At 39.9% G+C, this 27,616-nt stretch overlaps 1 protein-coding gene across 4 annotated transcripts in view; it reads right to left on the reverse strand.

The window, feature by feature from the left end:
* MAP3K5 (mitogen-activated protein kinase kinase kinase 5) overlaps positions 1 to 27,616 on the reverse strand; it is a 207,842-nt gene that overhangs the window by 27,625 nt on the left and 152,601 nt on the right. For 3 of the 4 annotated variants that reach the window (XM_047857784.1, XM_047857787.1, XM_047857786.1), the window contains 9 exons: positions 20,530 to 20,663; positions 15,254 to 15,381; positions 13,636 to 13,772; positions 12,562 to 12,667; positions 7,969 to 8,126; positions 5,655 to 5,832; positions 4,862 to 4,882; positions 673 to 853; positions 412 to 580 (listed from right to left, as the gene is read on the reverse strand). In XM_047857784.1, coding sequence (XP_047713740.1) covers positions 412 to 580; positions 673 to 853; positions 4,862 to 4,882; positions 5,655 to 5,832; positions 7,969 to 8,126; positions 12,562 to 12,667; positions 13,636 to 13,772; positions 15,254 to 15,381; positions 20,530 to 20,663 — 1,212 coding nt within the window. The remainder of the gene's footprint in view (positions 1 to 411; positions 581 to 672; positions 854 to 4,861; positions 4,883 to 5,654; positions 5,833 to 7,968; positions 8,127 to 12,561; positions 12,668 to 13,635; positions 13,773 to 15,253; positions 15,382 to 20,529; positions 20,664 to 27,616) is intronic. The other variant, XM_047857785.1, reaches the window with a different exon arrangement.

Consider the following 27,616-nt stretch of genomic DNA (forward strand, 5'->3'; position numbering starts at 1 on the left):
TGTGACTTACAAATAGTTGTGTTCAGAAGTGTGGTTTCTAGGGGCACCTGGGTGGCTCTGTCGGTTACGCGTCCGACTTCGGCTCAGGTCATGATCTCACGGTTTGTGAGTTCAAGCCCAGAGTCGGGCTCTGTGCTGACAGCTGAGAGCCTGGAGCCTGCTTCAGATTCCGTCTCTCCCCCTCTTGCCCTCTGTCTCTTTTTCTCTCTCACAAATAAATAAAAAAAATTTTTTTAATGTGGTTTCTACATCGGAGATTTGCTTTTTTTCCTGTCTGGGGGAGGCAGGTTTCATCCTCAAGAGCCCTACGGTTCCTTCCTGTCTCCACATGGCCTGTGACAGTTCCGAGGTGTGATGATACAGTGAAAGTATGCAAAGTCTGGAAAACCAAGTATCCATGAGAGGTGTTACCTGAGCCAAAGATTCCATTAAGTTCCTCACAACTTTGTCTTGGTCTTCGGTCAGGATCCTGTGAAGAGTGGCCCGTCTCTCACTGTCCTTCCTCAGCATAAAGAATCCAGAATCTTTCTCTTCAGGGGAAGGTGGAGCGCTGTGGTCTTCGAAATTTTCGTCTGGAATGCTGTTAAGAATTTAATGCAGCATAAATCACGGTGTCCTTTATAAAATGACACATGACGTACTTCTTTCACCCAAAGTAAGTCAGGTCTTTACCCCAGAAAGAGTGTCCGTATTCCTTTTACGTCTCGCTCTCCACAGGATTTGGCTCTCGTCTTGAAAGAGAAGGGATCCACCTTCAACTCCGTGTCCGGAGAAACCGAGCCGTATTCGCTGCTGCTGCTGGTGTCCTCCACCAAGACGGGCACGGGCAAGGATATGCTTCTAAGATACTCTGCTTATCAAGAGAGGGGGAAACGCTCATTCATGCTTTTAGAAATGTATGCATGCCAGGGGCACCTGGGTGGCTCAGTTGGGTAAGCGTCCAACTTCAGCCCAGGGCATGATCTCATGGTCCGTGAGTTCGAGCCCCGCGTCAGGCTGGGCTCTGTGCTGACAGCTCGGAGCCTGGAGCCCGCTTCGGATTCTGTGTCTCCCTGTCTCTCTGCTCCTCCCCCACTTGCACTCGGTCTCTGTCTCTCTCTCTCTCTCAAAAGTAAATAAACATTGAAAAAAAATTTACACATACTAAACACGCACCAAAAGAGAGCAATATTCATTGTCAAGTGTGGCATTGCAATGACTAGTAAAATTATGCTACCTAAGAGGACGGTCATGGATCCTAATTTCTCCCCGTGCTCCATGTCCAATCCCTGGGGGGGTTGGGAGGGTGGGCAAGGTCAAGGTCTCCCAGGCCCTGAAAGGAATACGTCAGGGCTGTGAAAAAGTAGAAGAAGCACCAGACCCAGAGGTCCTGGGTTCCAATCTCCTCATTTCTATTGACCACCTGCCAGACATTAGGAAGGCAATTTAAGGGTCTCAGTTCTCATGTCTATAAATAAAGGACCAAATTCATATTTTTTATTTAATTTTTTGGGGGGGGAGAGCATAAGCAGGGGCAAGGCAGAGAGAAGGGGACAGAGTATCTGAAGTGAGTTCTGCACTGACAGGCTGACGGCAGCCAGCCCTATGTGGGGCTCAAACTCATGAACTGCGAGATCATGACCTGAGCCAAAGTCAGATGCTCAACTGACTGAGCACCGAGGTACCTCCAGATTCCTATTTTTTAAACCATGTTCCTCACAGGCTTAAGGGTCCTCCTTAGCATCTTGGGGCTGCCTTAGTTGGGTTGAGTGAGTAGGATTCTGTGATTCTAGAACACAAGTTCCAAACCTGTTTTGTCCAAAACAGATGTGCTCTATCAGTCTTATATATCAGGGTTCTGTTTAAGGATTCATATGAAAAAGCGTTCTTTGCCAAACACGAATTGTGGAAACCATTAGACTATGTGATCTCTTACGTCTTTCCCAGTTCTCAGGTACTGTGAGTCCATAGTGAAAATGGGCTTTTATTTTGGAGGAGACTGACCTGGCACAGTAGGAATTGCCAACATATCATCAAATATTGATTTTAAAGAAAGTAATTTTTGCCAGAATCATCCTTCCCTAACAAGTGTCCCAATACTACAAAAGGCCTTACTAAAGAAGGCAGATATAAAATTATAAAAAAGGAAAGCCACTGTTGCCTAGAATCCCTTTTTTACCTAATTCGTCTTGGGCTGGGCTGAATCAACAACTGCCCCAGTATCAAAGACATGGGATGGTCAGTCAGCAAGTGGTCAAGTGGCCTCTCGACTCTGTCTGCTGTGACTGCAAATCAATAATGATTCGCAGCAAGGGGGGGTGGCGGTAGACCATGACAATGATCAGACAGATGGACGTGTTTGAGAAGCACTCATCTGATTTACAAACATAGGAAAGCCAGACAGACCTTTTCTTTCTTTTCTTCCTTCCCTTCCTCCAACTATTACCAGACTCTATTCCTTATGATTCCATGTATATGTGTGTGTGTGTGTGTGTGTGTGTGTGTTTTATTCTGTTATATATATAACTGTAAGAAAATATACCAAAGAACGCATATTATTAATGGTAGTTATTTCCACAAGATGTGATTTGGGGTGATTGTGATTTTTCTTTCATTTTTCCAAAATTTTAAAACCTTCTTTAATAAACATGTATTATGTTTATAATCAGAAAAATACACGTGATAAAAAACACTTTTCACAAGCAAATATTCAACAGGTGGTAACACTGTATAGCCAAGAGCTTGATTTACCTAATGACACAATTAGTGATGATTCAGAAGATGAAAAAAAAAATCCCATTACATAGCAGAAAGTGATATTTCTCTGAAAATGTACTGCCCTATCACTGGGAAGCTCTTCCAAGCTGCTGAGTCTTAGGAAAAGGGTTTTCCAGCCGTATCCAGGAGCTTCCTTAATCACAGAACCTTGCAGGTAGGACATGTCCTACCCCTTGATTATATCAAAACTGTCATGCAGGGCCATTCTATTATTCTAGCCCCCTTGTAGCTCAGGTGAAGAAAGCAGGTGTTAGAGAGGTACCTGGCTTTGGTTCCAGCTGTAGAGAGGAAGAAGAGAAGTATATACAGCTTCTGGGGATAGTTCATCTCTGGGGAAACCATCTCACCGATCAGCAACTAGAAAATCTCTCAAGGATGAATTGGTTGACCCACCTGCTGTCACTGAATTTGTTACACTGCTGAATTACTAGAAGGTAGGAACTGAGATGAAGCTAAGAAGAGCTGCTCTGAGCTTACCAACTTAACACCACAATTCCTTATTTCAATGTATAGAGACGTGCAAATTGGTACACTGAAAATACATGGCAGGGGAAAGTGCTCACATGCGCTATTTCCCAAATTTACTTGACCATGGAATTCCCATTTTTCTGGAACAGCTCATGGACCCAGCATTTCACGGACTATATTTTAGGAAGTGCTGCTACAGCAGAAAGCAAAAGGGTAACCTCTTACTTGCTGGTAATAGTAAGGTTGTCTAAGAAGAGAAAGGTTTGTGGGGGGGCCCCAAACACAGGACTGCTTTCGAGAGACATTTCCGGGAGCTGTTGAGATCTCTCGTGTGCTTTGTTTCACTTCGTATTTACAGGAATAGATGGCAGAATGGACAAAACAGTGGCTAGCTTGGCCAAATACGGACTCAAGGCTTGGGAGCACAGTCTTCATTGCTATTAGACATCAAGCTCTTAAAGCTAACATCACTGGTAGTGGCTAACGATCAGGCAGTGTAGACATAGGACGTTTCTATTATCATAGAATTATAGACCCCGTGCTTTTAGTTCCAGATTACAGTCTTTCCCCGGTTCTCCACTCCTCTTTGCTAATTCTCACGTGGAGCCCTTTGGGATATGACCCTGCTTTACCACCTCCAGCTTCTTCTCTTCCCCATGTATTTTAAGTACCAGCAGTTCTGAGCCACGTCCTGCTCCCTTCACACCATGGGGTTTCACACACACTGCATTAACTCAGGCTAGGACTGACCTCATCTGGCTCCCCACTCCCCAGCCACCTGTTAAACTCAAGTTCATCCTTATTCATCGGGGGTTGCCTCACTAGAAAGTCTTCCTTGGAACCACTTTCATAGACTGACGTCAATCACTCTGTCCCCCTTTACAACCCTCTCTGTACTGACTAAATTATACTACGGTGTTGTTGATTTATTCCTTATGCATCTCCCCTCTAAGAATAACAGCTCCTTAAAGTCAGGAACTATGCTTTTGTCATCCTTATATATTCAGGGCCTAGCACATTTCTTGGGCACACAGTGAATGCATAGTAAGTGCGTATTAGGTTAAAATGACTTACTTAATTCTCTGGGTCTATGTGTGGCAAAGGGAGAGCAGTCCGGTATTGGACAAGTCATGTCTCCCTAAGGGTGAAGGAGACCCTCCTCATCACCATCCTCCCATCCCCCTTTTGAGGGGAAGCCAAGTACAGCTATTGGATGTGGGGGCCCCTCCAGGAAAGCCGTGACTTATCCTCTGGACAAAAACAGTGTATGACCTATAAAAACACCTGGGGAAGGAAGAGTCCTGCAGCTGTGTTCATTTAGGAGAACTAGGCCAGGTTATAGTTTATAGTTTTAATTAACAGGAGTCATGAAGTTCTTGGTCACACCTAAGAACAATCCCAAGCGGGATTTTAGCTGTTAATTAGGTTAGCACATCTGTTTTTGCTTTCTGGGGGAGAAGAGGGGTTTCTGAAGGAATGGCCCAGCCAGGCTTCAGCTGCACATATCCTTGCTACCCAGGAGCCTCACATGGAGGCAAAAAGCAGAGGATGAGGCTTTTTAATGGGAAATCTAGAGCTTATATCGCACAACGCACCAAGCTTTGGCTCGGTGGGCAAAATATAAAAACGAACTCACCATTTGATCCAGCTGAGAGGGCTGTGGAAAGAAGAGCAAACAGCAACATGAACACATGTTGGCTTTGTTGTTAAACAGAAATAATGAAAAAGTGCTTGAAAAGGGATCAATGTCCTTTCCAAACATTCAACCCATCTACACTCATCCCAAATAAGCACAAAAATGCCAATAACAAATGGATCATTTACTTGCCTTTCCTTTCTGAAATAAGCTATGGAAACTATTGCAAGAGACAATAGTGTATATTTTCACACTGCTTTTTTTTTTTTTTAAGTAACTGACAATCTTCTCTTCTTTTTTTTTTTTTTTTTTCTTGCAGAGGGCGGGTAGTAGTTATTCCAAACAATATTCTGTAAGAGGCAACAGGTATTTTCCACTGACTAAAATTAAAAGAACATATTATCTGGATGGCTTGGAAGTTTTAACAGCTCCATAATAGCCCTATAGCTCATCAGTGGTGATTTAAAGTTTTAGCTCTAAAAAGCTGTATTTCACCCCTATTATGCTGTAACCATTGTATCAGTGATGCCAGAATGCTATAGCTACTGATATACTACCTACCTACTAACCAGGTGATGAAAGACTATTATGTAGGAGGCCCTGGCGTTTGTGAAATCGATGGTAAACAGCTTCCTGATACCAAAACTGAACGTCTGAGAACACTCAGCTAATGTTTACACGAATTTCCAGTGATACCTATCTATAACAGATTACCTTACTTCTGGAAAAATCTACCTTTAAGGCTGAGGGTTTAGTGACTCTGCCTCACATCCTCCTCAATGCAACCACATACCTGAAAGCTTAGGTTGCGTCTTCTTCTTTTTGCTTGAAACTTTTAAGAACTCGTCAATAAGCAAGTCGTTAGCACAGGCTCTCTTGTCAGGGTCCGGTTCAAAACATTTCAATATGAATGCCTTGGCCTCTGCGGACATGGACTCTGGGATCTCTGGGTGGACTTTAAACATTCCCACCTAAGACACAGCACAAGGTAACTTCTGAGTGACCCTCTCATCACATGAGCTCCAAAACTTGGAGGGATCCAAAACTTGGTCCCCTAGCACAACAAAGTCCTTTACCATATACTTCCTACAAACTCATGCCTTTTCTCAAAGCGAGATAGGATGTTTTTTTCTCTAGGTTATGGGAAGTTTCCAGAGTGCTTTTGTAACCTCATCAATGACACACACAGAGCAATCATGTTAAGACAGTAGACAGCATAATGAAGTAATAATTCAGTCCTCAAAGTTTTAGAACACAGTAGCACACTGGCATGCAAGAAAGATACCTGTAATTGAGACCATTGTGTTGGTCCTAATAGCTATAGGCCAGGAATCGTGTTTGGTTTTTTGATTTATAAGTTCCACTGAATACTCCCAACAACCCAATGGATTAAATATTATCCCTGTCACATCAAAGAGGAAAATGAGGCTCAGAGGGGTGAGGTTACATGTTACAGAAACAGAGATCTGGGATCGAAACCTTAATTTTTTTGGCTTAAAGCCTGTGTTCTTTCCCCTATGCCATGATTTGTGAATATTTTTCCTGCCCCAAATTGCTCATATATAGAGATATTTTTAAATATTTTAAAATTAAACAAACAGAATTTTTATAACAATTAGAATTTTCTTCTCATCGCTGTCATTCTAAATTTTTTCAGTAATGTTTTGATGTATTAGTAAAGAAAATGTTCTAAGGAAATATTTTTTGTTACTATATAGCTTATAGAAGTGAATTATTATATAGATAATAATATACAGTTATTTATGGTTAATTATATAGCCTTTACTATATGTCAGACACTATTCTAAGTGCTTTGCATGTATTATCTCATATATGTCTCAAAAAACCTTTATTAGATAGGTACCTTTTTTATACCCATTTTATAGATGAGGAAAATGAGGTACAAGAAGTTTAAGTCATTTGCCCAATGTCCCCAAAGAGTTTGACAGTGTTGGAGCCTACGTTCAAACACTGTAAATCAGTGCTCGAGTCTATATTATCTCATTTAATGCATATTGTATAATAATCCCTGCACCGATGGGGAAGAGAGCAGCATTTCAGAGGGAACTCCTAGAGATGGGTGAAAAGTTGAAAGACTGACCAAGAAGAGAAAGACATTCATTTATGTCAAGAAGGGCAGCTCTCTTAGCAGCTCTCACTGCCCTTCTCGTTTGGTTGCACTACTCATTTCTGTATCAGCAGTAACCCATCAGATCACCTTCAAGCTTAAAGTGAGGCAACCTTTACACAAAAGCGGAAGGTAGGTCACACAGGGCTCATCACGGGAGGCAAGTCGCTAGAAACATCGTCAGCGGCAGGGAAAGAGATAACAACTTACCAGAAGTTCTCTGCCTTACAGAACGACAGACTTGAGCTCTACTCCTTGGGAAACAAGTTCTCAGTTTAAATCTTGGGCTTGGCAGCGTGGCAGGTAAGGGCAGGTGGGGACTGAAGGGACTCAGAACTGGTCACTGCTTTGCTCAGTCCCTGAATTCTGAAGCAGTGGCCCCTGGGCTTTCTCAGCCCTATTTCCATATTTGGTGCTTCCTATTCTGGGAGGTGGGCTGCTTCCCACTTCCAGGAGAGGGCAAATAAACAGACTAGAAGAGTCGCTACGTAAGAATATGATTGACGTCCTCAAAGTAGCAATTATGCCCACCCCTTTCTTAATGGGGCTTCTAAACTCTTCTGATAGAGGAGGGAAATATTGCTTTGATTTAATATTTAAATGAATAAAAAAAGTCTTTAAAATCTCCTTCCATGGAAGATTTTCAGACTATTTCCCAAAGAGCTTAAAGCATCTTCCATAAAGTAGTATGTTATTTATGTTGCATTGTGAAAAGGCATCAGAGGAACTTACATGGAATCTCACTTTATAGCTGAGAAAACTAAGGCAGGGAGAGACAGACAGATCCTCAGTGTGAGGCACACACATTGACTCTGAGGGATGTGAATCTTCATGAACTTTAATGAACTTTGTGAGCACATTTAATGTGCTTACCTACGCTCCTCTCCTTTGGCCTAAAAAAATTATCATATAGACACATGGAACATCTAATAGCTTTATCCAGTGGTTTTCAAGACATTTAAGACATTTGAAATGTGACCTTGAACATAGCTGCTTGTGGTTCTCCCAGTTCATAAAAAGGTGGTTTCCCTGTGGCCATTTCGATGATCGTGCAGCCCAAAGACCAAATGTCTGCTGCTTTCCCGTAGCCTCTTGGTCCTTTGTCTATGATTTCTGGTGCCATATACTGAAGGGTACCTGGGGGTAATCCAAACACACTTCTACTTTAGAAAACACATGAATATCTAATGACAGCTTTAACTGTCTACATACATAAGACAACTTTAAAAGCATGATTCAGGTCTTAGTATCTCATCTTTTCTTGTTTTAAGTTTATTTATTTTGAGAGAGAGAGAGAAAGCAGGAGCAGGGGAGGTGGCAGAGAAAGAGGCAGAGAGAGAGAGAATCCCAATCAGGTTCTGCACTCTCAGCACAGAGCCTGATGCAGAGCTTGATCCCATGACCATGAGATCATGACCTGAACCAGAGTCAGATGTTTAACCCACTGAGCCACTCAGGTGCCCCTCATCTTTTTTTTATGCCTATTTTATTTTGAGAGAGAAAGAGAGAGTGCAAGAGGAGGAGGGGCAGAGAGAGAGAGAGAGAGAGAGAGAGAGAAAGAGAGAGAGTGCAAGCAGGGGTGGGGTGGAGAGAGAAGAGACACAAAATCTGAAGCAGGCTCCAGGCCCCAGCCCCGATGGGGGCTCAAACCCACGAACCGTAGGATGACCTGAGCTGAAGTCGGATGCCCAACAGACTGAGCCACCCAGGTCCCCCGATGTATTTCTCAGTATCTAAATTCAATGATTAATTCTTCTGTCTTGATTCTTGTCTCTAAATCATGAAAGCATGAAAGACTCTGAAAGCCATTGTTAAAAGTAATGTAAACCATTTTTTCGTGTACTCTATTCTGTAAATCAAATATATATGGCTTCTGCTGCATGCCTGTGGTCCATGGAATAACAGGTTTAACAGATCAAAGACAGGTCTTGAGCCATTAGTACAGACAAATCACCAGACACAATGTGAAGAAGAATACAACGAAACATAGGAGATTTAAAAGGCTATGTGGAATCAGAGAGTTGAAGAGTGTGGTAGGATGGCAAGAGCATTGAAGGGGGAGTCAAGAACACTTGGTTCTAGGTTTAGTCTGGTCTATCCCAGATAAACACTCAACTGTGGTTATCTCAAGTGGCTCAAACAAGAGGCTGGCTTGGCTTCTCAGAGACCCTAGATTGATTCCCCCAAATCCAACAATGAATCAGGAGTGTGAACAGGAACAGATTATTGCCACATCCCCTGCTATTGATATACTCCTACAAATGATATAATCAGCAAACAGGAACTCATCCAAGATGCCACATTCAATTATCCCCAATCCCGAGGCAGTTGCTAAAAGAGCTACTTCAGTATTTTCTGATTCATAACCAAACTGACAGACAACCTGATAAATACAGACACCTTTTATGAATGCCTCATGCATGATTTACAGATGCAACTGCTAGGCACAACTCCTCTAAGTTGTTCCCGTGAAACCCACCAACACAGGCTAGAAACTGGCTGCTGTTCATAAAACCAAATGAAAGTATATTATCTTTGTCTAGTATTGTCATCTGGCCAGGTTACCCACCAGCTCTCCTCATTGTGTGGCAGTAGCTCACGTTCAAGTTCACATACAATTGTACATGCGTACTGTGAGCTTAAATCGGCAACATTATTGGAGGGAAGCATTTCACCTAGCCAAGAATAAGGTAATACCACTCTTCACTCTTCAAATCCCCTACCCTTAGTAGAAAACCGCTAGGATTTCTCTTCATCTATAGCTGATAAGCTATAGTGATTGGTTTTTTTTTTTTTTTGTACTTGGATCTAAAAAAGAATGGATGTGAGAATTTAAGTTATACTAATATCTGAGTAGAAACTGCAACTGGTTAACAACAAAGTGAACTTTAAAAATTGGACAACTCAGGTAATATCAATACATTATGCAATGTTTCTATTCATCAGATAATATTTCAAAGAGCTCTATCTGCCAATTGTGCTTAATTATCCCCCACAGAGTAAGTGCCAAAAAAAAAAAAAAAACCCTCAGGCTTAGTTATGTATTCATATATGCTCTCTTTATTCCATAATCACATGACACATAATATTTTATATAAAAAGATTTACAGAGCCAGATAATGAAGATGTAAGCCAATCTGTACAGTAGCCTACGGAAAAAAGTGAGAGCATTAGCTCTAAAGCGCAGATCTTATACATCTGCATTCCAAGGTTTTAAAAAATCACTTTAGGGGCGCCTGGGTGGCGCAGTCGGTTAAGCGTCCGACTTCAGCCAGGTCACGATCTCGCGGTCCGTGAGTTCGAGCCCCGCGTCGGGCTCTGGGCTGATGGCTCAGAGCCTGGAGCCTGTTTCCGATTCTGTGTCTCCCTCTCTCTCTGCCCCTCCCCCGTTCATGCTCTGTCTCTCTCTGTCCCAAAAATAAATAAACGTTGAAAAAAAAAATTTAAAAAAAGAATAGAAAGTAGGAGGCAAGAGTGGGAGCAGGGAGAACAGGCTATGGAGGTAACGCAGGTGGGAGATGAGGGAGGCAGCAGCGGAGGCAGTGAGAAGTGTTCCAGTTTTCGACATCTCCTGAAGGTAGAGCCAGTAGGTCTCTTTGCGGGTTGGGTCGGGGTGTGAGAAAAGAGGCACCACGGACAACTCTAGGTCTTGGGTGGCCATCAACTGAGATGGGAAACAGTGTGGGCAGAACGGGTTTGGGGAGAAGATAATGAATTCCATGTGGCATGTTAAGTCTAGTTTGAATCCTAGCTCTATTACTTACTAGCTCTGTGACCTCAGGCAAGTTATTCGACCTCTTTTAACATTAATTTCTCATCATAAACTGGGATACTGATAACTTAAGGATTAGGGTCCATGTACGAATTTCAGTGAAACATGTATGTAAACTGCTTAATGCAGGCAGGTATACTGCCAGCACTCTATAAATCCTGGTTGATGCTGCCTTCCCTCTCGCCAAATCACCAAGAAGTGGGAACAGGTCAATATCTTTCAAGTCAGGTCATCAGAGGTTGACCAAGCAGCGGTGAGGCCTATCCGGTGAGCAGATCAAGGTGTGCCCACTCCAAGCCCTCTTGACCAGCCCTGGAGACAGACCAGGCACATTAGTTACGTGTGTCACTCATGTGAAGCCAGCATGAGAAGAGCAAAGGGCTCTGGGAGGATTGCTTTACTAAAACTCTTTTGGGGACTAAAAAAACAAAAAACAAAAAACAAAAAAACAAAAAACACGTCTTTAAGATTAGCAAGAAGATATAATTAAATTAACATCCTGCCCAAATAAAACCTCTGAAAGTAGGGATTTCCTGTCAGAAGTTACTGAGTCTTGGCAGCATCTAAAACGTCTCTTGCCAAATTGAGAGAGTATGAGGAAAGAAATGGAAACACATTTAAAGTTACTAGCAGGATGGAATTAATTTTGTTCAGAAAAATACATTTTAACTGTGTTTAATGCTGTGCCCTGAAATACCCATTGCTGTGAGGGTGGGAACTGGGTCAGAGCTGTTGTTGGCTGAATGTTCGGAGAAAATTTACAGAATCTCTCTCTCTCCTTTTCTTCTTCCAGGCTACTGGAACAGATACGTGAGCAACATGGGGAGAAAGATGGACCAGAGCAAGATCAAAGCAAAGAGAAAAGGGTAGATTAAAAATCTGAGTTCTATCACTTACAAACAGTTGTGACTTCCGGCTGTGACCTCTCTTCTCTCTCTCAATTTCCTCACCTACCTCATGGGATTCAAAAATGAGGATACCTGGCCATTTTGCTTTCTATTAGACCACAGATTATTCATTTTTTTTTTTTTTTTTTTTTTTTTTTTTGCTGAATTATTCTTTCTCTGATGATAATGACAAGGACTTAGCACTTCAAGAGAATCAGCAGAATGGAACGGTAAGAACCAGAGTTGAAATTCCTCTTGTAATTGTGGTGCAATCATTAATCTCTCTGAGCCTTGGTTTCCTCTTGGCTACTGTTAGCTTTTTGGCAATCGCTTTGTCTCCACGACCTCAGGACTTTGTTCTAGAGGTAGCTTGGTGGCTGGATTGCCTAATTTCTCAGGCAAGCTCTCTTCCCCACCCCAGTGCTGAGCTGATGAGTCACTTCCTCTTTCTGAATTGAAAATTCTACCGGTTATTTATGTTGTGAGTAGGAAATAGGCCACAGGGAGTAAACAGATTAGGAATTCATAGTTCAAATGGGAAGAGATTAAGGTATGAGTAAGAGTCACAGAGAGGCTGGGGTAAAAAAAAAAAAAAAAAAAATCTTATAAAGGCTTATAGTGGTTGTAGGCCAACCCGGAGAGGAGTAATGACACAAAAGGGAAAACAAAAACAAATTGAGAGTTTAAAAAAACATTTCAGTGGCATTAACCAGGAGACAGAGCAAGTCACAGAAATACAAGATGAGAAAAGAGCCAGGTCAAATTCTGTGTAACATTTTTCAGTGAGCATCAAAAGATACTGGCAATAATGTCTGTGAGAACCCAGACGGACTTTATCTCTCACATTATGCTCTAACGCAGCAATTATTTCTTTAATTACATTAAGATCCGTATCATCATTGCCAAAACATACCAGTAAAAGTCTCAGTACATGGGTTAATGCCAGCAAGCCTCTTTGATGTCCCGAAGTCTGAGATCTTGAGAACGCCACTGTAGGTATTAATCAACACATTGTCACCCTAGAGAACAAAAGACTTGAATCAAAACTAGTCTTTCCTCCAGTACTGTTTGTTGTTGGCTCGTAAGTCCAATAAGAAACGGTGTCCCCAGAGTAAACGAGGCCACTAAGTCTGTAGTCTTCATTACAGTCAACCTCAAGAGTGAATTCTTGACACCATTTTTGTGCCTATATTATCATTTCACAACGTGCTACTCAGGCCACAAGGTCAAAAGGCGCCTGCCTGGTCAGAGTTTGCTGTGGTTTGTGAACAGAAGGGGTCACCTGTGTGTGATTAAGTTCAAACACGACATTCATGATTTCCCATTGTATTTTCTGTTATTTTACTTCTTTTCCCGGAATATTTGGGGATATGGCAAATCACGAGATCTGGGATGATCTGCGGATAGTAATATTGACTTCCTTTCCACGGTGCCACCTTTGCCAGAAATGTATTAGTTCTGAATTTCCTCTTTTTAAGAAGAATCAAGTAAGTTACTTAATTTTAGTTCAAACAATCAGTATATGATACTTGCGAGAAGAGAAGATCTTATTTATTTTCCCTCCCAATCATTCATCCATTGATGCAGTAAATATTTACTGAGTAGCTACTCAGGGCAAGGATACCAAGATGAACCAGCCTGTGATCTCGTCAGGGGCGGAGACCTTATCCTGTCCAGTTTTGTTCTGCTGTGCTGCCCCCTCCCCAGAGCACCTCAAACAGTGCCGGGGGTGCAGTGGAAGCTCAATCTTTGTTGGGTGAACACAGTTAAGAGGCTTATTCCTTGAGGAGAAGAGATAAGGCATGAGTACCAATACCTGACTCAGAGCAGAGGAGTTAGTATCTTGCATTTCTGCTATTTCTACGATTTATTTATTCACAATTCTAAATTAATACTCATAACACAGTATGACTTTTGCAAAAAGAAAAGAAAACGAAACCAGTTGCCCACCAAGGAACTTTCAAACGTGAATCCTCGTGCATCCTACCTTTATATCCCGATGGACTATCTGATTGTCATGGAGGTATTTTAATCCTTCAAGTATTTGCTTTGTATAGAAGCCAATTGTTTGCTCATTGTCCTTCAATGGGCCCCATTTGGAACGAAGGAGAGCTGAAAGACTTCCTGCAAAGCAGGGAGAAACAGTGGATAAATTCTTATTCAAATGAGTTCTTTAAAGCATGTTAATAATGTAACATTAATTTAAGCTAACACTTCCTGGTTATTCATGGTGGCCCAGGAACTGGAGTATTAGACACCTGGGCTCACGTATGAATAGGAAAGTGTCCCTGCTCTGAAGATGCTCATTATCAAATACGGTCAAAATAAAAGGCTCCTCAGTCCCTAACTTTAATCTGGGTCACAATGATTGATACTAAAATCGTTCAGGATATTTGTATTGCCGCCTAATAAACTTCAAGCTGATGTCACATGTCTAAATTTGTAAAAAATTTTGAGGTATATTCGACATATAACATTATATTAGTTTCAGGTGTAAAACATAATGACTTGATATTTATATACATTGCGATATTTATATACATCTCAGCAACTTTCAAATACACAATACAGTGTTATTAACTATAGTCATCAGGCTGTACATTACATCCCCAGGACTAATTTATTTTATAACTAGAAGTTTGGTCCTTTTGACTTTCTTCACCCATTTTGCCCACCCCTATCCCCTGCGTCTGTTCTTTGTTATTTTTGAACTTGTTTCCTTTGTTTGTTTGGGATTTTATGTATTAAAAAAAATTTTTTTTTAACGTTTATTTATTTTTGAGACAGAGAGAGACAGAGCATGAATGGGGGAGGGTTCCGAGAGAGAGGGAGACACAGAATCTGAAACAGGCTCCAGGCTCTGAGCGGTCAGCACAGAGCCCGACACGGGGCTCGAACTCACGGACGTGAGATCATGACCTGAGCTGAAGTCGGACGCTTAACCGACTGAGCCACCCAGGCGCCCCAGGGATTTTATGTATTTGTTTATTTAATTTGAGAGAGAGACTGAGCAGAGCAGGCGTGGGAGTTGGGGAGGGGCAGAGAGAGGGGGAGAGAGAGAGAGAAGGCCTGGGAGTTTGGGAGGGGCAGAGAGAAGGAGATAGAGAGTCCCAAGCAGGCTCTGCACTTTCTGCCTACTCAGGGCTTGAACTCATGAACCATGAGGTCATGACCTGAGCAGAAATCAAGAGTCAGACACTTAACCGACTGAGCCACCCAGATGCCTCTGGGTTTTTTTTTTAGTTCCACATGTAAGAGAGCTCATACAGTTTTTGTCTTTTTCTGCATAACTTATTTCACTTAGCATAATGCCCTCACAGTCCATCTGTGTTGTTGCAAATGGCAAGATTTCACTCTTTTTTATGACTGAATAATATTCTATTATGTATACAAAACACATTTTCTTTATCCATTCATCCAGTGATGGGACACTTAGGTTCTTTCCATATCTTGGCTACTGTGAACAATGCTGCAATGAACATAATCTCATTTTTCTTTTAACTTAGACGAAATAAGACGTGTAAACTCATAAATCCCATTCACTTGTTCTCCTCTTCAAGCCCCTACAAATTTATAATTTCTTAAAAAAGAAAAACATCTCTTACCTCCTGGGACCTGCTCCATGAAGATTTTGATGAAACCGTTCTCACTGAAAGAGCCCAGATACTGGACAATATTTTTATGCTTCAGATGCTTATGCAATGCTATTTCTTCATGTAGGGGCTGGGAGTATCTAAAAGACGTGCAAATGTTGATGAGCTAATTACGTAGCCAGATTTTCGTGTATACATTTAAGCAGTACAAATTGAAAACATCAGCTAGATATACGCCCATATGTAAAGTAAAATATGGCTATCTAAAGCCTTTATTTCTCATAACATAAATTCTGGGAAGTTGAAGTGGTAGTGGGTAGGGTCTGTGGGGAAATGTGTCAGGCACTGATCTGAGCCTACCGTATGTACTCATTTCTCACAAGAACCCTAGCAGAAGGTACTTTTCAGATGCCCATTTTACAGATGAGGAAATTGATTCACCAGGAGGATGACGAACCTACCCAAGATCTTAAAGAAAGCTAATAAGTGATAGATATTAGCCCAGGAAAATTGAACGCACCTACATAGCTCATTGTCTATATTAAATGACTTTCAATTCCACTCGCCTCATAACATAACTCTACTATTAGAGGAGGCTCTTGCCCAGGAAGATAAAAATTTCAAGGAACTTTCATCTTCATTCTAGGACTTACTGGAAGCTCCAGCAACTCTTCTGTAGAAAACACAAAACCATTTAAATCCTGTCTCCTTGAGCTCCTCAAAAATCCTCATCTTATTGAGTCTATCAGTTCTAGTACATGAGGATTTTTTTTTTTTTTTTTTTTTTTTTTTTTTTACTGCATCCTAACCAGGCCTCCATGCTGAAAGACCAGCATTAAACCAGGCTTCAAAATCATGTACTTGATGTGTGTTGCTTTATCAGATTATACAATGAAAGTGTTTTGTATTTCCAGAACATACAGAAAAACCCTTTTGATGATTATTTGAAGTACTATAAAGCCTGTAGACTCTTAGCAGTCTCGCATATTAATATTATATTATATATTTATATTATATTAATATGATTATTGTATAACTAACTACAGTAGGGTGTTAGGGACTCAAAGCTATGCCCTAATATTTTTTCTGTTCTATAATGGAGGTTACAGGTATGAAAGGCACTAACCACTAAAACATAAACCACAAACCTGATGCCTCATAATCTGCTTCAGTACTACATGCAAGAAATGCTTAGCTCTTGGGGCGCCTGGGTGGTTCAGTTGGTTGAGCATCCGACTTCAGCTCAGGTCATGATCTCACGGTCAGTGGGTTCGAGCCCCGCGACAGACTCTGTACTGACGGCTCAAAGCCTGGAGCCTGCTTCCAATCCTGTGTCTCCCTCTTTCTCTCTCTGCCTCTCCCCCACTCTCACTTTGTCTCACTCTGTCTCTCAAAAATAAATAAATATTAAAAAAAAGAAATGCTTAGATCTTACAATGGCAAATCCATATAAACAGAATGGATTTTTTTGAATGCCAATAACGAATTCTAGAAGTGGTTAGTATTGTATAATACTATTTTCATGAAGTTTTTCAGAATATACTACAAATTAGCAGGTTACAAAAATCCAAGTTCATTTAATTTAAACTTTTATAATCTGTAAAATATTACTCAGAATGCTGCCAACAATAACAAAAAACTGACTTGTACTTTAGATCTTTTACTCATTTTATTTTTCTTTAGAACTGGTCTAGGAACTATAGAGGTAGGTATTATACTGAAACCCCTTAGCAGGCTATCAGTTAGAGACAATTCCATATTGATAACTGAGGGAGACAACATGAGAAATACTGGTATAGAGTGTAACCAATAAAATACCTAGGTTATAAGTGAAATAACCCATACAGAGAAAGACAGATACCATATGTTTTCACTCTTATGTGGATCCTGAGAAACTTAACAGGAACCCATGGGGGAGGGGAAGGAAAAAAAAAAGAGGTTAGAGCGGGAGAGAGCCAAAGCATAAGAAACTCTTAAAAACTGAAAACAAACTGAGGGTTGATGGGGGGTGGGAGGGAGGAGGGGAGGGTGGGTGATGGGTATTGAGGAGGGCACCTTTTGGGATGAGCACTGGGTGTTGTATGGAAACCAATTTGACAATAAATTTCATATATTGAAAAAAATTAAATAAAATAAAAATTCCTGAAAAAAAATACTTAGGTTATGATTCTCAGGACATTTGTAAGAAAGTTACTTTTTCCATCAAGTTTAAACCTTTTATTAACACTAGTTAATAAGATTGCTCTTGATATGCATAAGATAAATTAGTAGCAAATATTGGGTCTATTCTACAGATTTAGGACATCAAGATGACTAAATAATCTGAAGTAAGTGATTAGTTCAGTTTATGATGAACCAAGAGGCTCCCACCCCTTGACCTTCTATTGAAAACCAATCATGAACTTTTAAATGTAAGATCCTGGAGGGGAGCCTGGGTGGTTCAGTCAGTTCGGCTCAGGTCATGATTTCATGGTTTGTGAGTTCGAGCCCTGCATCGCGTTCTGTGCTGACAGCTCAGAGCCTGAAGCCTGCTTTGGATTCTGTGTCTCCTTCTCTCTCTGCCCCTCCCCTATTTGTGCTCCGTCTCTCTCTGTCTTTTAAAAATAACTTAAAAACTGGAAAAAAAAATTAATAAATTTAAGATCCTGGAAAAGGAAATACACTACTCCCCCATCCCCTCCAATATGTAGTAACCAAAGGATGGCTTAAAAGTTACAATAATAGTCAAGATTCATCCTAGCTAAGAGTAAGAACTCTTCTCCAATATGAAATTCATTGGTAACACTCAGCAGTTCTAAGTGAAAGAGTAAGTGCCAAGCGCTGAATAAGCATGAAATTATAACTCGTTCAAGTTGATAAGCAATGCTTATCTATGGAAATTATAAGAAAATCTTATTTCTTCTCAATTAGCTGTGACAATGGAAAGAAGAAATGGTATAGTTAATCAGAGATACTTATATAGATTTAGCTTGGAAAAAGTATTGGTCCATATGTGTTTCCAGAGCACCTTCTCTGAGTCAAATTCCCACGATATCCATCTAAACCAATGGTTCCCAGCCTTGGCTAGACATTTCATCTGGAAGGATTTTGAAAAAATATCAATGCATATGACCCACCCCAGAATTTGGGGTGGTAAGATCTGAGCATCAAGCATTTTTTAAAGTTCCCCAGTTCGTTCTAATATGCAGCAGGGTAGAGAATAACTGATCTAAATAATAGTTCAGGCATGTGTAGAATGTTAGAGGAGGAAGTCAGTCTGAAATTAACAACTAGTTGGGATAGGTTATGAATCCACTACCACCTGTATCCTACAACTACTCTGCTTCTCTAACAAAGTGTTTTTAAAGTGTAAATGAAACACAGAAGCAATGATTTGCATTGCTGTGATCTTTCATTCCAGATGGCCAATGCTGGATCATGCATTATTCACATGCATCCTATTATCATAGCAATTGTCCTTTCTAACTGCTATCTTTTTACATGCAACATCAAAAGCTCTCCAGGGCACATAGATAGAAATACCTTTGTGTGTGGTATCTCACAATAACATGATAGACTTCACTTTTTCTTTTGTAGGTAACTAGAAGAGGCCCTGTGCCAGCTGTTTAAGAGAAGCACTTGTCATGCAAGTATTTTCAAACAACCCACTTTATGCCAAATGCATTGCTATAGAACAAGATCTTTGTTGGTGTGCTTTGTGTACGTACACTGGTGGTTGAATAAACTTAAGTTACAAAGGTGATTTTATTTTAAAGTTTTTATTTATTTATTTTGAGGGGGAGGGAGGAACAGAGAGAGAAGGAGAGAGAGAGAATTCTAAGCAGGTTCTGCACTGTCAGCGCAGAGCCCGACGTGGGGCTCAAATTCACAAATCATGAGATCATAATTGGAGCCAAAATCAAGAGTCAGACTCTTAACTGACTGAGCCACCCAGGTGCCCCATTTGTTCTTGTTTTTCATCTCTAGCATTTCCTTTGATTCTTATTTAGGGTTTCTATCTCTGCTTACACTCCCTCTGTTTTTGCATGCTATCTACCCATTAGAGCCCTTAGCATATTAAAGTTGTTTTAAATTCCTGGTCTGATAATTCCAACATCCCTGCCATATCTGAGTCTGATTCTGATATTTATTCTGTCTCTTCAAACTGTGTTTGTGCCTTTTAGTATGCCTTGTAATTTTTGTGAAGTCAGGCATGATGTGTTAGGTAAAAGGAATTCTGGGAGGGCATTCTTATAGTCTCATGCTTAGGTATCAGTTTCTTAGAGAGCCAGTGCCACTGGGCTATGAGCCTCACAAATGCTTTGCAGGCCTCTCCTGCCCTTTCCCCTGCCGCCTTCAGCTGGGACAGGATGGCTACAGTGGGCAGGAGTTAGGCTCTGGTAACAGTCTAATAGGTTAGACCCTGGTAAAAATCGTCTTTTTGAGGGTGGGCCTTGTTACTCTCATCCTTCCCCCTGATGGAAGCACACAGAGATTTTTCTCCAATATTACTGTAAGGATCTAGTAGGGCTCCTGGAGGCTAAACTCACCAAGTATGCCCCCCAACCCATGACTGTCTCTCCAAATTTGGGAGCAATGGCTTGGCCCGTGACCTCACTTCTCCAATGGATCCAAAAAGAGCTGTTGGTTTCTCAGTTTAGTCAGCTTACCACTGATGGAGGATGACTTCCAAGCTCTGTAGATGCTGGACTGGACACTAGAACTTCTGGTTCAAACCACTGCTGATCATGCTTACTCCCCATCTATGTGTCTAATAAGTCAACCATTCTGTGACATACCTGAGCCTAGTTCACACAGGCCATCATCTTTTCTACTCATTAAAAGTTCTGTCCTTGTCACCTAAGAGAGGCCATCTTCCCCACCAGAGAGTTGTGCTTGAATCACTGAGTGATAAAGCAGCTAAACCTCACAGGGGGGCTGATTAAAACAGTGGAGTTTTCAGGGGCGCCTGGGTGGCGCAGTCGGTTAAGCGGCCGACTTCAGCCAGGTCACGATCTCGCGGTCCGCGAGTTCGAGCCCCGCGTCAGGCTCTGGGCTGATGGCTCAGGGCCTGGAGCCTGTTTCCGATTCTGTGTCTCCCTCTCTCTCTGCCCCTCCCCCGTTCATGCTCTATCTCTCTCTGTCCCAAAAATAAATAAACGTTGAAAAAAAAAAAAAAATTTTAAATAAAACAGTGGAGTTTTCAGACAGAGTTTCATTAGTTAGAATATCACCAAAATATTGTCTAAGATGACATCAACAACCCAGAACATGGTGAAAACAGCTTTTATTAGCCACAAGTACTGTACCTGCTATCTCTTTCTGGGATTTCCTTTATAGCAATTCTGACTTGGTTGCTCAGGTCTCGGCCTGCGTAGACAATCCCGTAAGTGCCCTTTCCTAAAACAACTCTGTCTCCGTTCTCATCATATTCGTAGTCATACTACAAAGGGAAAAAATGGGGACAGGAGATTGACATGTTAGTTGCATTTTACACTTAAATATCAAACTTTTTCTAAGAGCATTTTTCCTTATTTTATCAGATGGCTTTAACAAGCAAAACGATATGATGAAGTTCTAAGCAGCAGCTTCAAGAGCCAAAAAATAGACACTCCCAACCGAAAGCAGATAGTGTGTTCATGTTTTCACAATGGCTATGAACACAGTGAGGACTATGTATTTAAATCCAGAAAAGTACTTCTTCAAAAGCCCACTTGGATTACTTTACCCACTCAATCCTAGTTTTCATAGATCTTGGAAATGAGTATGATTAGCAATAATGTCTATCAATATCTATTCCATCTAATTAATTTTTCTTTTATTTCCCAGCTTTTAATACTGTCCAAGTATTACATACTCTGCCAAAAGAATAAAGCCCCTGAAAGAAAGATTTTGGGGAAGCAGAAAATTTTCATCATTGGATTCCCCAAGACAAAAAAAACATTTTAAAAATTAAAGATAAGAGGAAAATCTCATCTTTGATGTAAAAAGAAATATCTACAGCCCTAAACCCCAAGCTGTCAAGCGTCTCAGTCAACTATGGAAAACTGGATCAAAATAAGAGAGGTTTAGAGAGTATTTGGTAGATACCTCCTGAGACCTGGAAGTTTTTGGTTTCAGACTGGAATTAACAAATTTAGAGCCACCAAAAGGTCAAGCCGCGACTCTAGAAACCCAGTGTAAAACTACACAGAACAGGAGAGAACATAGAACAAGCTCTTTTTCTCAGAAAGGGTTTAAGTTGGCCATTAAAAAAAAGAGTTGGCCTCTCAAAGAAGGGTTTAAGTTGGCCATTAAAAAAATTGATTTCTAACCTTTTAAGTCAACAATTTTTTTTGTTTTTGTAGGTTTCTTTTTCTTTTTTTTTTTTTTATTCAAGTATAACTAAGATGTAATGTTATATTAGTTTCAGGTACACAATACAATGACTCAATAACTCTATACATTTCTCAGTGCTCATCAGGGTAAGTGTACTCTTATTCTCCTTTATTTATTTAACCCATTCCTGATCCACATCCCCTCTGGCAACCACCAGTTTGTTCTCTAGGGTTTTTGGTCATCTCCTTTTTTCTTTGTTTGCTTTGTTTCTCAAATTCCACGTATGAGTCAAATCATATAGGTACTTGTTTTTCTCTGACTGACTTCACTTAGCATTATGTGCTCTAAATCCATCCATGTTGTTGCAAATGGTAAGATTTCATTCTTTTTTATGGCTGAGTAATATTCCATTATAATAGATATCATCTATCAATGGACATGTGGGTTACTGCCATATTTGGGTATTTTAAGTAATACTGCAATAAACACAGGGGTGCATGTATCTTTTTGAATTAGTGTTTTCATTTTCTTTGGGTAAATATCCAGTAGTGCAATTACTGGATAATACAGTAATTACATTTTTAATTTTTTTGAGAAACCGCTGTTTTCCACAGTGATTCCACCTGTTTGTATTCCTACCAAAGAGTACACAAGGATTCTTTTTTCTTCACATCTTCACCAACACTAGTTATTTCTTGTGTTTTTGATTTTAGCCATTCTGACAGGTATGAAGTGATATTTCATTGTAGTTTTGATTTGCATTTCCCTAATGATGAGTGATGGTGAGCATCTTTTTCACCATCTGGATATATTCTTTGGAGAAATACCTGTTCAGGTCCTCTGTCCATTTTTTAAATTGGATTATTTGTGGTTTTTTGGTGTTGAGTTGTGTAAGTTCTTCATATATTTTGGATATTAACTACTTATCAGATATATTATTTAAAAATTTCTTCTATACAGTATGTTGCCTTTTTGTTTTGTTTTGCTGATGGTTTCCTTTGCTGTGCAAAAGCTTTTTATTTTGGTGTAGTCTCAACAGTTTGCTTTTGCTTTTGTTTCCTTTGCCAGAAAAGACATATTGAGAAAAGTGTTGCTATGGCTGATGATAAAAAATTACTGCCTATGTTTTCTTCTAGGAGTTTTATGGTTTCAGATCTCACACTTAGGTCTATAATCTATTTTGAGTTTATTTTTTGTGTATGATGTGATAAAAGGGTCCAGTTTCATTCTTCTGCTGTCCAGTTTTCCCAGCACCATTTGTTAAACACATTATCTTCTCCCCATTGTATATTCTTGCCTCCTTAGTCTCAGATTGGCCATATAAGCAGCAGTTAATTCTGGGCTCTTTATTGTGTTCCAATAATATGTGTTTATTTTTGTGCCAGTACCATACTGTTTTGATTATAGTTTTACAGTATATCTTGAGACCTGGGATTGTGATACATCCAGTTTTGTTCTTTTCTAAGATTGCTTTGGTTATTTGGGGCCTTTATATATTTTAATATTATTTGTTCTAATTCTGTAAAAAACGTTGTTGGTATAGGGATGCCTGGGTGGCTCAGTTGGTTAAGTGTCCAGCTCTTGATTTCGGCTCAGGTCACGATCTCATGGTTTGTGAGTTAGAGGCCCACATAGGGCTCTGCACCAGCAGTGCGGAGCCTGCTTGGGATTCTCTATCTTCCTCTCTCTGCACCTCCCTGGCTCATGTGCTCTCTCTCTTTCTGTCTCAAAATAAATAAATAAAACTGAAAAAAAATTATTTTAAATGTTGGTATTAATAGGAATTGCATTAAATCTGTAGATTGCTTTGGGTAGTATGGACATCTTAACGATATTGGTTCTGCCAATCCATGAGCAGAGCATATCTTTCCATTTGTTTATGTGATCTTTAATTTCTTTCATCAGTGCTTTATAGTTCATGGAGTACAGGTTTTTCAACTCCTTGGTTATATTTATTCCTAGGTATTTTATTCTTTTTGATGAAATTGTAAATGCAATTGTTTTCTTAATTTCTCCTTCTGCTACTTCATTATTAGTGTATAGAAATGCAGCAGATTTGTGTATATTAATTTTGTATCTTGCAACTTTACTGAATTCATTTATCAGTTGTAGTTTTTGTTTGTTTTGTTTTGTTTTTTGGTAGTCTTTAGGGCTTTCTATATATAATATCATGACATATACAAATAGTGAAAGTTTTACTTCTTCCTTACCAATTTGGATGCCTTTTATTTCTTTATGTTGTCTGATTGCTGTGGCTAGGACTTTAGTACTATGCTAAATGAAAGTGGTGAGAGTAGACATCCTTGTCTTATTCCTGACCTTAAGGGAAAAGCTTTCAGTTTTCATCATTGAGTATGATGTTAGCTGTGGGTTTTTCATATATGGCCTTATTATGTTGAAGTATGTTCCCTCTAAACCTACTTTGTTGAGGGTTTTTATCATGAATGGATGCTGTACTTTTGTCAGATGTTTTTTCTGCATTCACTGAAATGGTCAAATGGCTTTTATCCTTCCTCTAGTCGATGTGATGTATCATATTGAACGATTTTTTTAATGTATTGTTGGATTTGGCTTGCTGATATTTTGTTGAGGATTCTTGCATCTATTTTATTATTTTTTTTTTTTTTGATGAGTCTGGCTAAAGGCTTATCAATTTTGTTGATCTTTCCAAAGAACCAGCTCCTGGTTTCACTGATTTGTTCTATTGTATTTTTTAGTTTCTATCTCATTTATTTCTTGTCTAATCTTTATTATTTCTTCCTTCTACTGGCTTTGGGTTTTTTTTTTTCCTAGTCCCTTTAAGTGTAAGGTGAGGTTGTTTATTTGAGATATTGCTTCTTGAGGTAGGCCTGTATTGCTATATAATCTTTCCTGTCGGAATAGATTTTGCCGCATCCCAAAGATTTTGGACTGTTGTATTTTCATTTTCATTTGTCTCCATATATTTTTTAATTTCCTCTTTGATTTGTTTATTGACCCATTCATTGTTTATTGGCATGTTATTTGGCAACCATGTGTTTGTATTCTTTTCCAGATTTTTTTCTTGTCCTTGATTTCTAGTTTCATACCATTGTGGTCAGAAAAGATGCACGATATGATTCCAGTCTTTTTGAATTTATTGAGACTTGTTTTGAGGCCTAAGGTGATCTATTCTGGAGAATGTTCTATGTGCACTTCAAAAAAATATGTATTCTACTTTTGGGGGATGGAATGTTTTAAATATATATACATATTTATACCTATACCTATACCTATACACATACCTAAATATATGTTAGGTCCATTTGGTCCAATGTCTCATACAAAGCCACTGTTTCCTTGTTGATTTTCTGTCTAGATGATCGATATATCCATTGAAGTAAGTGGGATGTTAAAGTCCCCCACTATTATTGTATTACTGTCGGTTTCTTCCTTTATGTCTGTCAATAGTTGCTTTATGTATTTAGGTGCTTCAATGTTGGGTGCATAAATATTTATAATTTTATATCCTCTTGTTGGATTGTTCCCTTTATCATTATGTAGTGTCCTTATTTGTCTCTTGTTACCGTCTTTGTTTTAGTCTATTTAGTCTGATAGAAGTACTGCTACCCCAGCTTTCTTTTTGCTCCAATTTGCATAGTAAATATTTTTCTATTCCCTCATTTTCTTTTTTTTTTAATTTTTTTTTCAACATTTATTTATTTTTGGGACAGAGAGAGACAGAGCATGAACGGGGGAGGGGCAGAGAGAGAGAGGGAGACACAGAATCGGAAACAGGCTCCAGGCTCTGAGCCATCAGCCCAGAGCCTGATGCGGGGCTCGAACTCCCGGACCGCGAGATCGTGACCTGGCTGAAGTCGGACGCTTAACCGACTGCGCCACCCAGGCGCCCCCTCTATTCCCTCATTTTCAATCTCCAGGTGTCTTTAGGTCTGAAGTGAGTTTCTGGTAGGCAACATATAAATGGGCCTTGCTTTTTTTATCCATCCAGTCAGTCTTGATTGGAGCATTTAATCCATTTACATTCAAAATAATTATTCAGGTATGTACTTATTGCCATTTTATTACTTGTTTTATGGTTGTTTTTGTCGTTCTCTGTTCCTTTTTTTTCTTTTGTTCTCTTCCCCTGTAGTTTGATGGCTTTCTTTAGTGACATGCTTGGATTCCTTTCTCTTTCGTGTTTGTGTACCTATTGCAGGTTTTTGATTTGTGGTTACCATTAGGTTCATATATAACATTTCATGTATATAGCAGTCTATAATATCCAAGATAATAGAAAGTGGGTTCTGGTGTTGGCAATATGGTGGGCTTGGCATCTGACAAACTTCCTGCTAAAAACGCTTACATAAAAAAAGAGTAGACATACTTTTAAATGCCTAGCAGTACTTAGAGAAAAGTAAAGAAGACTGCCAGGAGCTAGAAATAAAGAGAAAAAGAACCACTTGAGGAGTAATCACAACTGATGTCCTTATAGCGCAAGGGGGGAGGGATGAGGGCTGGGCTTTCAGTTTAATTAATCTTGGCCAGGGGTTGGCAAATGCTTTCTCTGCAGCATCAGAGATTGAATACTTTTAAGATTTATGGGCCATATGACCTCTGTGGCAACTACTCAACTCTACCATTGTAGCATGAAAACCGCTCAGTCAATATTTAAACAGAGGGGCATGGTTGCGTTCCAATAAAACTTCATTTACCAAGGGTACTGGCAGGATGGATTTGGCCTTTGGGCTATAGTTTGTCAACCCCTTATCTGATTCTGTGGTCTTAATGCCCATGAGAGGATCAGAAATGGGACCTTTTGTCTATACCAGGGGAAGAGCTAGCATACCCCAAATCAGGGCCCACGAAGGACTATAATTTGATGAACAGGTAGATTAGAAAAAAGCCCATTACACTGGGAAGCCAAAATAAAGCTCATCTGTCTTAGACTGAGTTTTGGGTGGACAAAAACAAGTCTCCTCTGAATACTTTCAACCACAGGCTGATCCTCATGCTGGTTTAATTCAAATTTACACCTATCATGATACCTATAACTGGTCTTGAGCTTGGGACATCCCTGGAGTGCTAATAGAAACAAAGCAAAAATATTTTAAAGGAGATTCCCTTAATATGGGCTATTTAGGATTCTCGCTGATAGTATGTCATTGAAATTGAGCTTACATCCCAAAATTTTAAAATATATAAAGAAATAATTCACCACCAGTGAATCAGCTGATTTGACAACTATCGATCTCCCCAAACCTCCTAAAGTAAAAGAAACAAAAACTTTAAAATAAGTACAGGGGTGCCTGGGTGGCTCAGTGGTTAAGCGTCCGACTTCAGCTCCGGTCATGATCTCATGGTTCGTGAGTTTGAGCCCCACTTTGGGTGCTGTGCTGACAGCTCAAAGTCTGGAGCCTGCTTTGGATTCTGTGTGTGTCTCTCTCTCTCTGTCTGCTCCCGCTCTCATTCTGTCCCTCTCCCTCTCAAAAATAAATAAATGTTTAAAAAATTTTAAATAAGTACATTTAACATAAAGATATAAAATAGGAAATCAAAAAGCATGAGAAAAGGAGATAATACATTCTAAAAAAGGCCGGGCAGATCGAAGACAGAATCAAACATAACTTCCAAAAATTGAGCCTTTACTGGGAAAAATAAAAATAAATTCACATGCAGATATGGTATAGGGAAATTACAAAATGAAAAGTAAACAGAGGTCATAAAGCAGAGATAAAAAGGACAAATTACCTACAAAGGTGGTAATCAGATCACTCTGCAAACTTCCTAGGGTACATACACTTGACTTGAGGGACTTCTGCCAAGGAGGATGAGGAAAATACGGTTTTGTCATTACTAGCTTCGGTTTATTTATTTCCAAGAGGTTTCCAAGCATTGACAGAAGGCAATTAGCTGAATTCTCTCGGGGAAAACTATGCCTAATATCACGCCATGACTGGGTGAGCAATGACCTCCCTGTCACGAACTCTTCTCTGGAAGGGAGGCATCTTACTTTCCCATTGGCATCACTGTACATAATCACAATGTATACATACCAATGTACATAAAGGAATACTCCCGTTGTAGATGTCTAATGTAAGACTGAAGACTGTCCTAGTC

This window comes from Prionailurus viverrinus, chromosome B2, assembly GCF_022837055.1.
Source record: "Prionailurus viverrinus isolate Anna chromosome B2, UM_Priviv_1.0, whole genome shotgun sequence".
Taxonomy (NCBI): domain Eukaryota; kingdom Metazoa; phylum Chordata; class Mammalia; order Carnivora; family Felidae; genus Prionailurus; species Prionailurus viverrinus.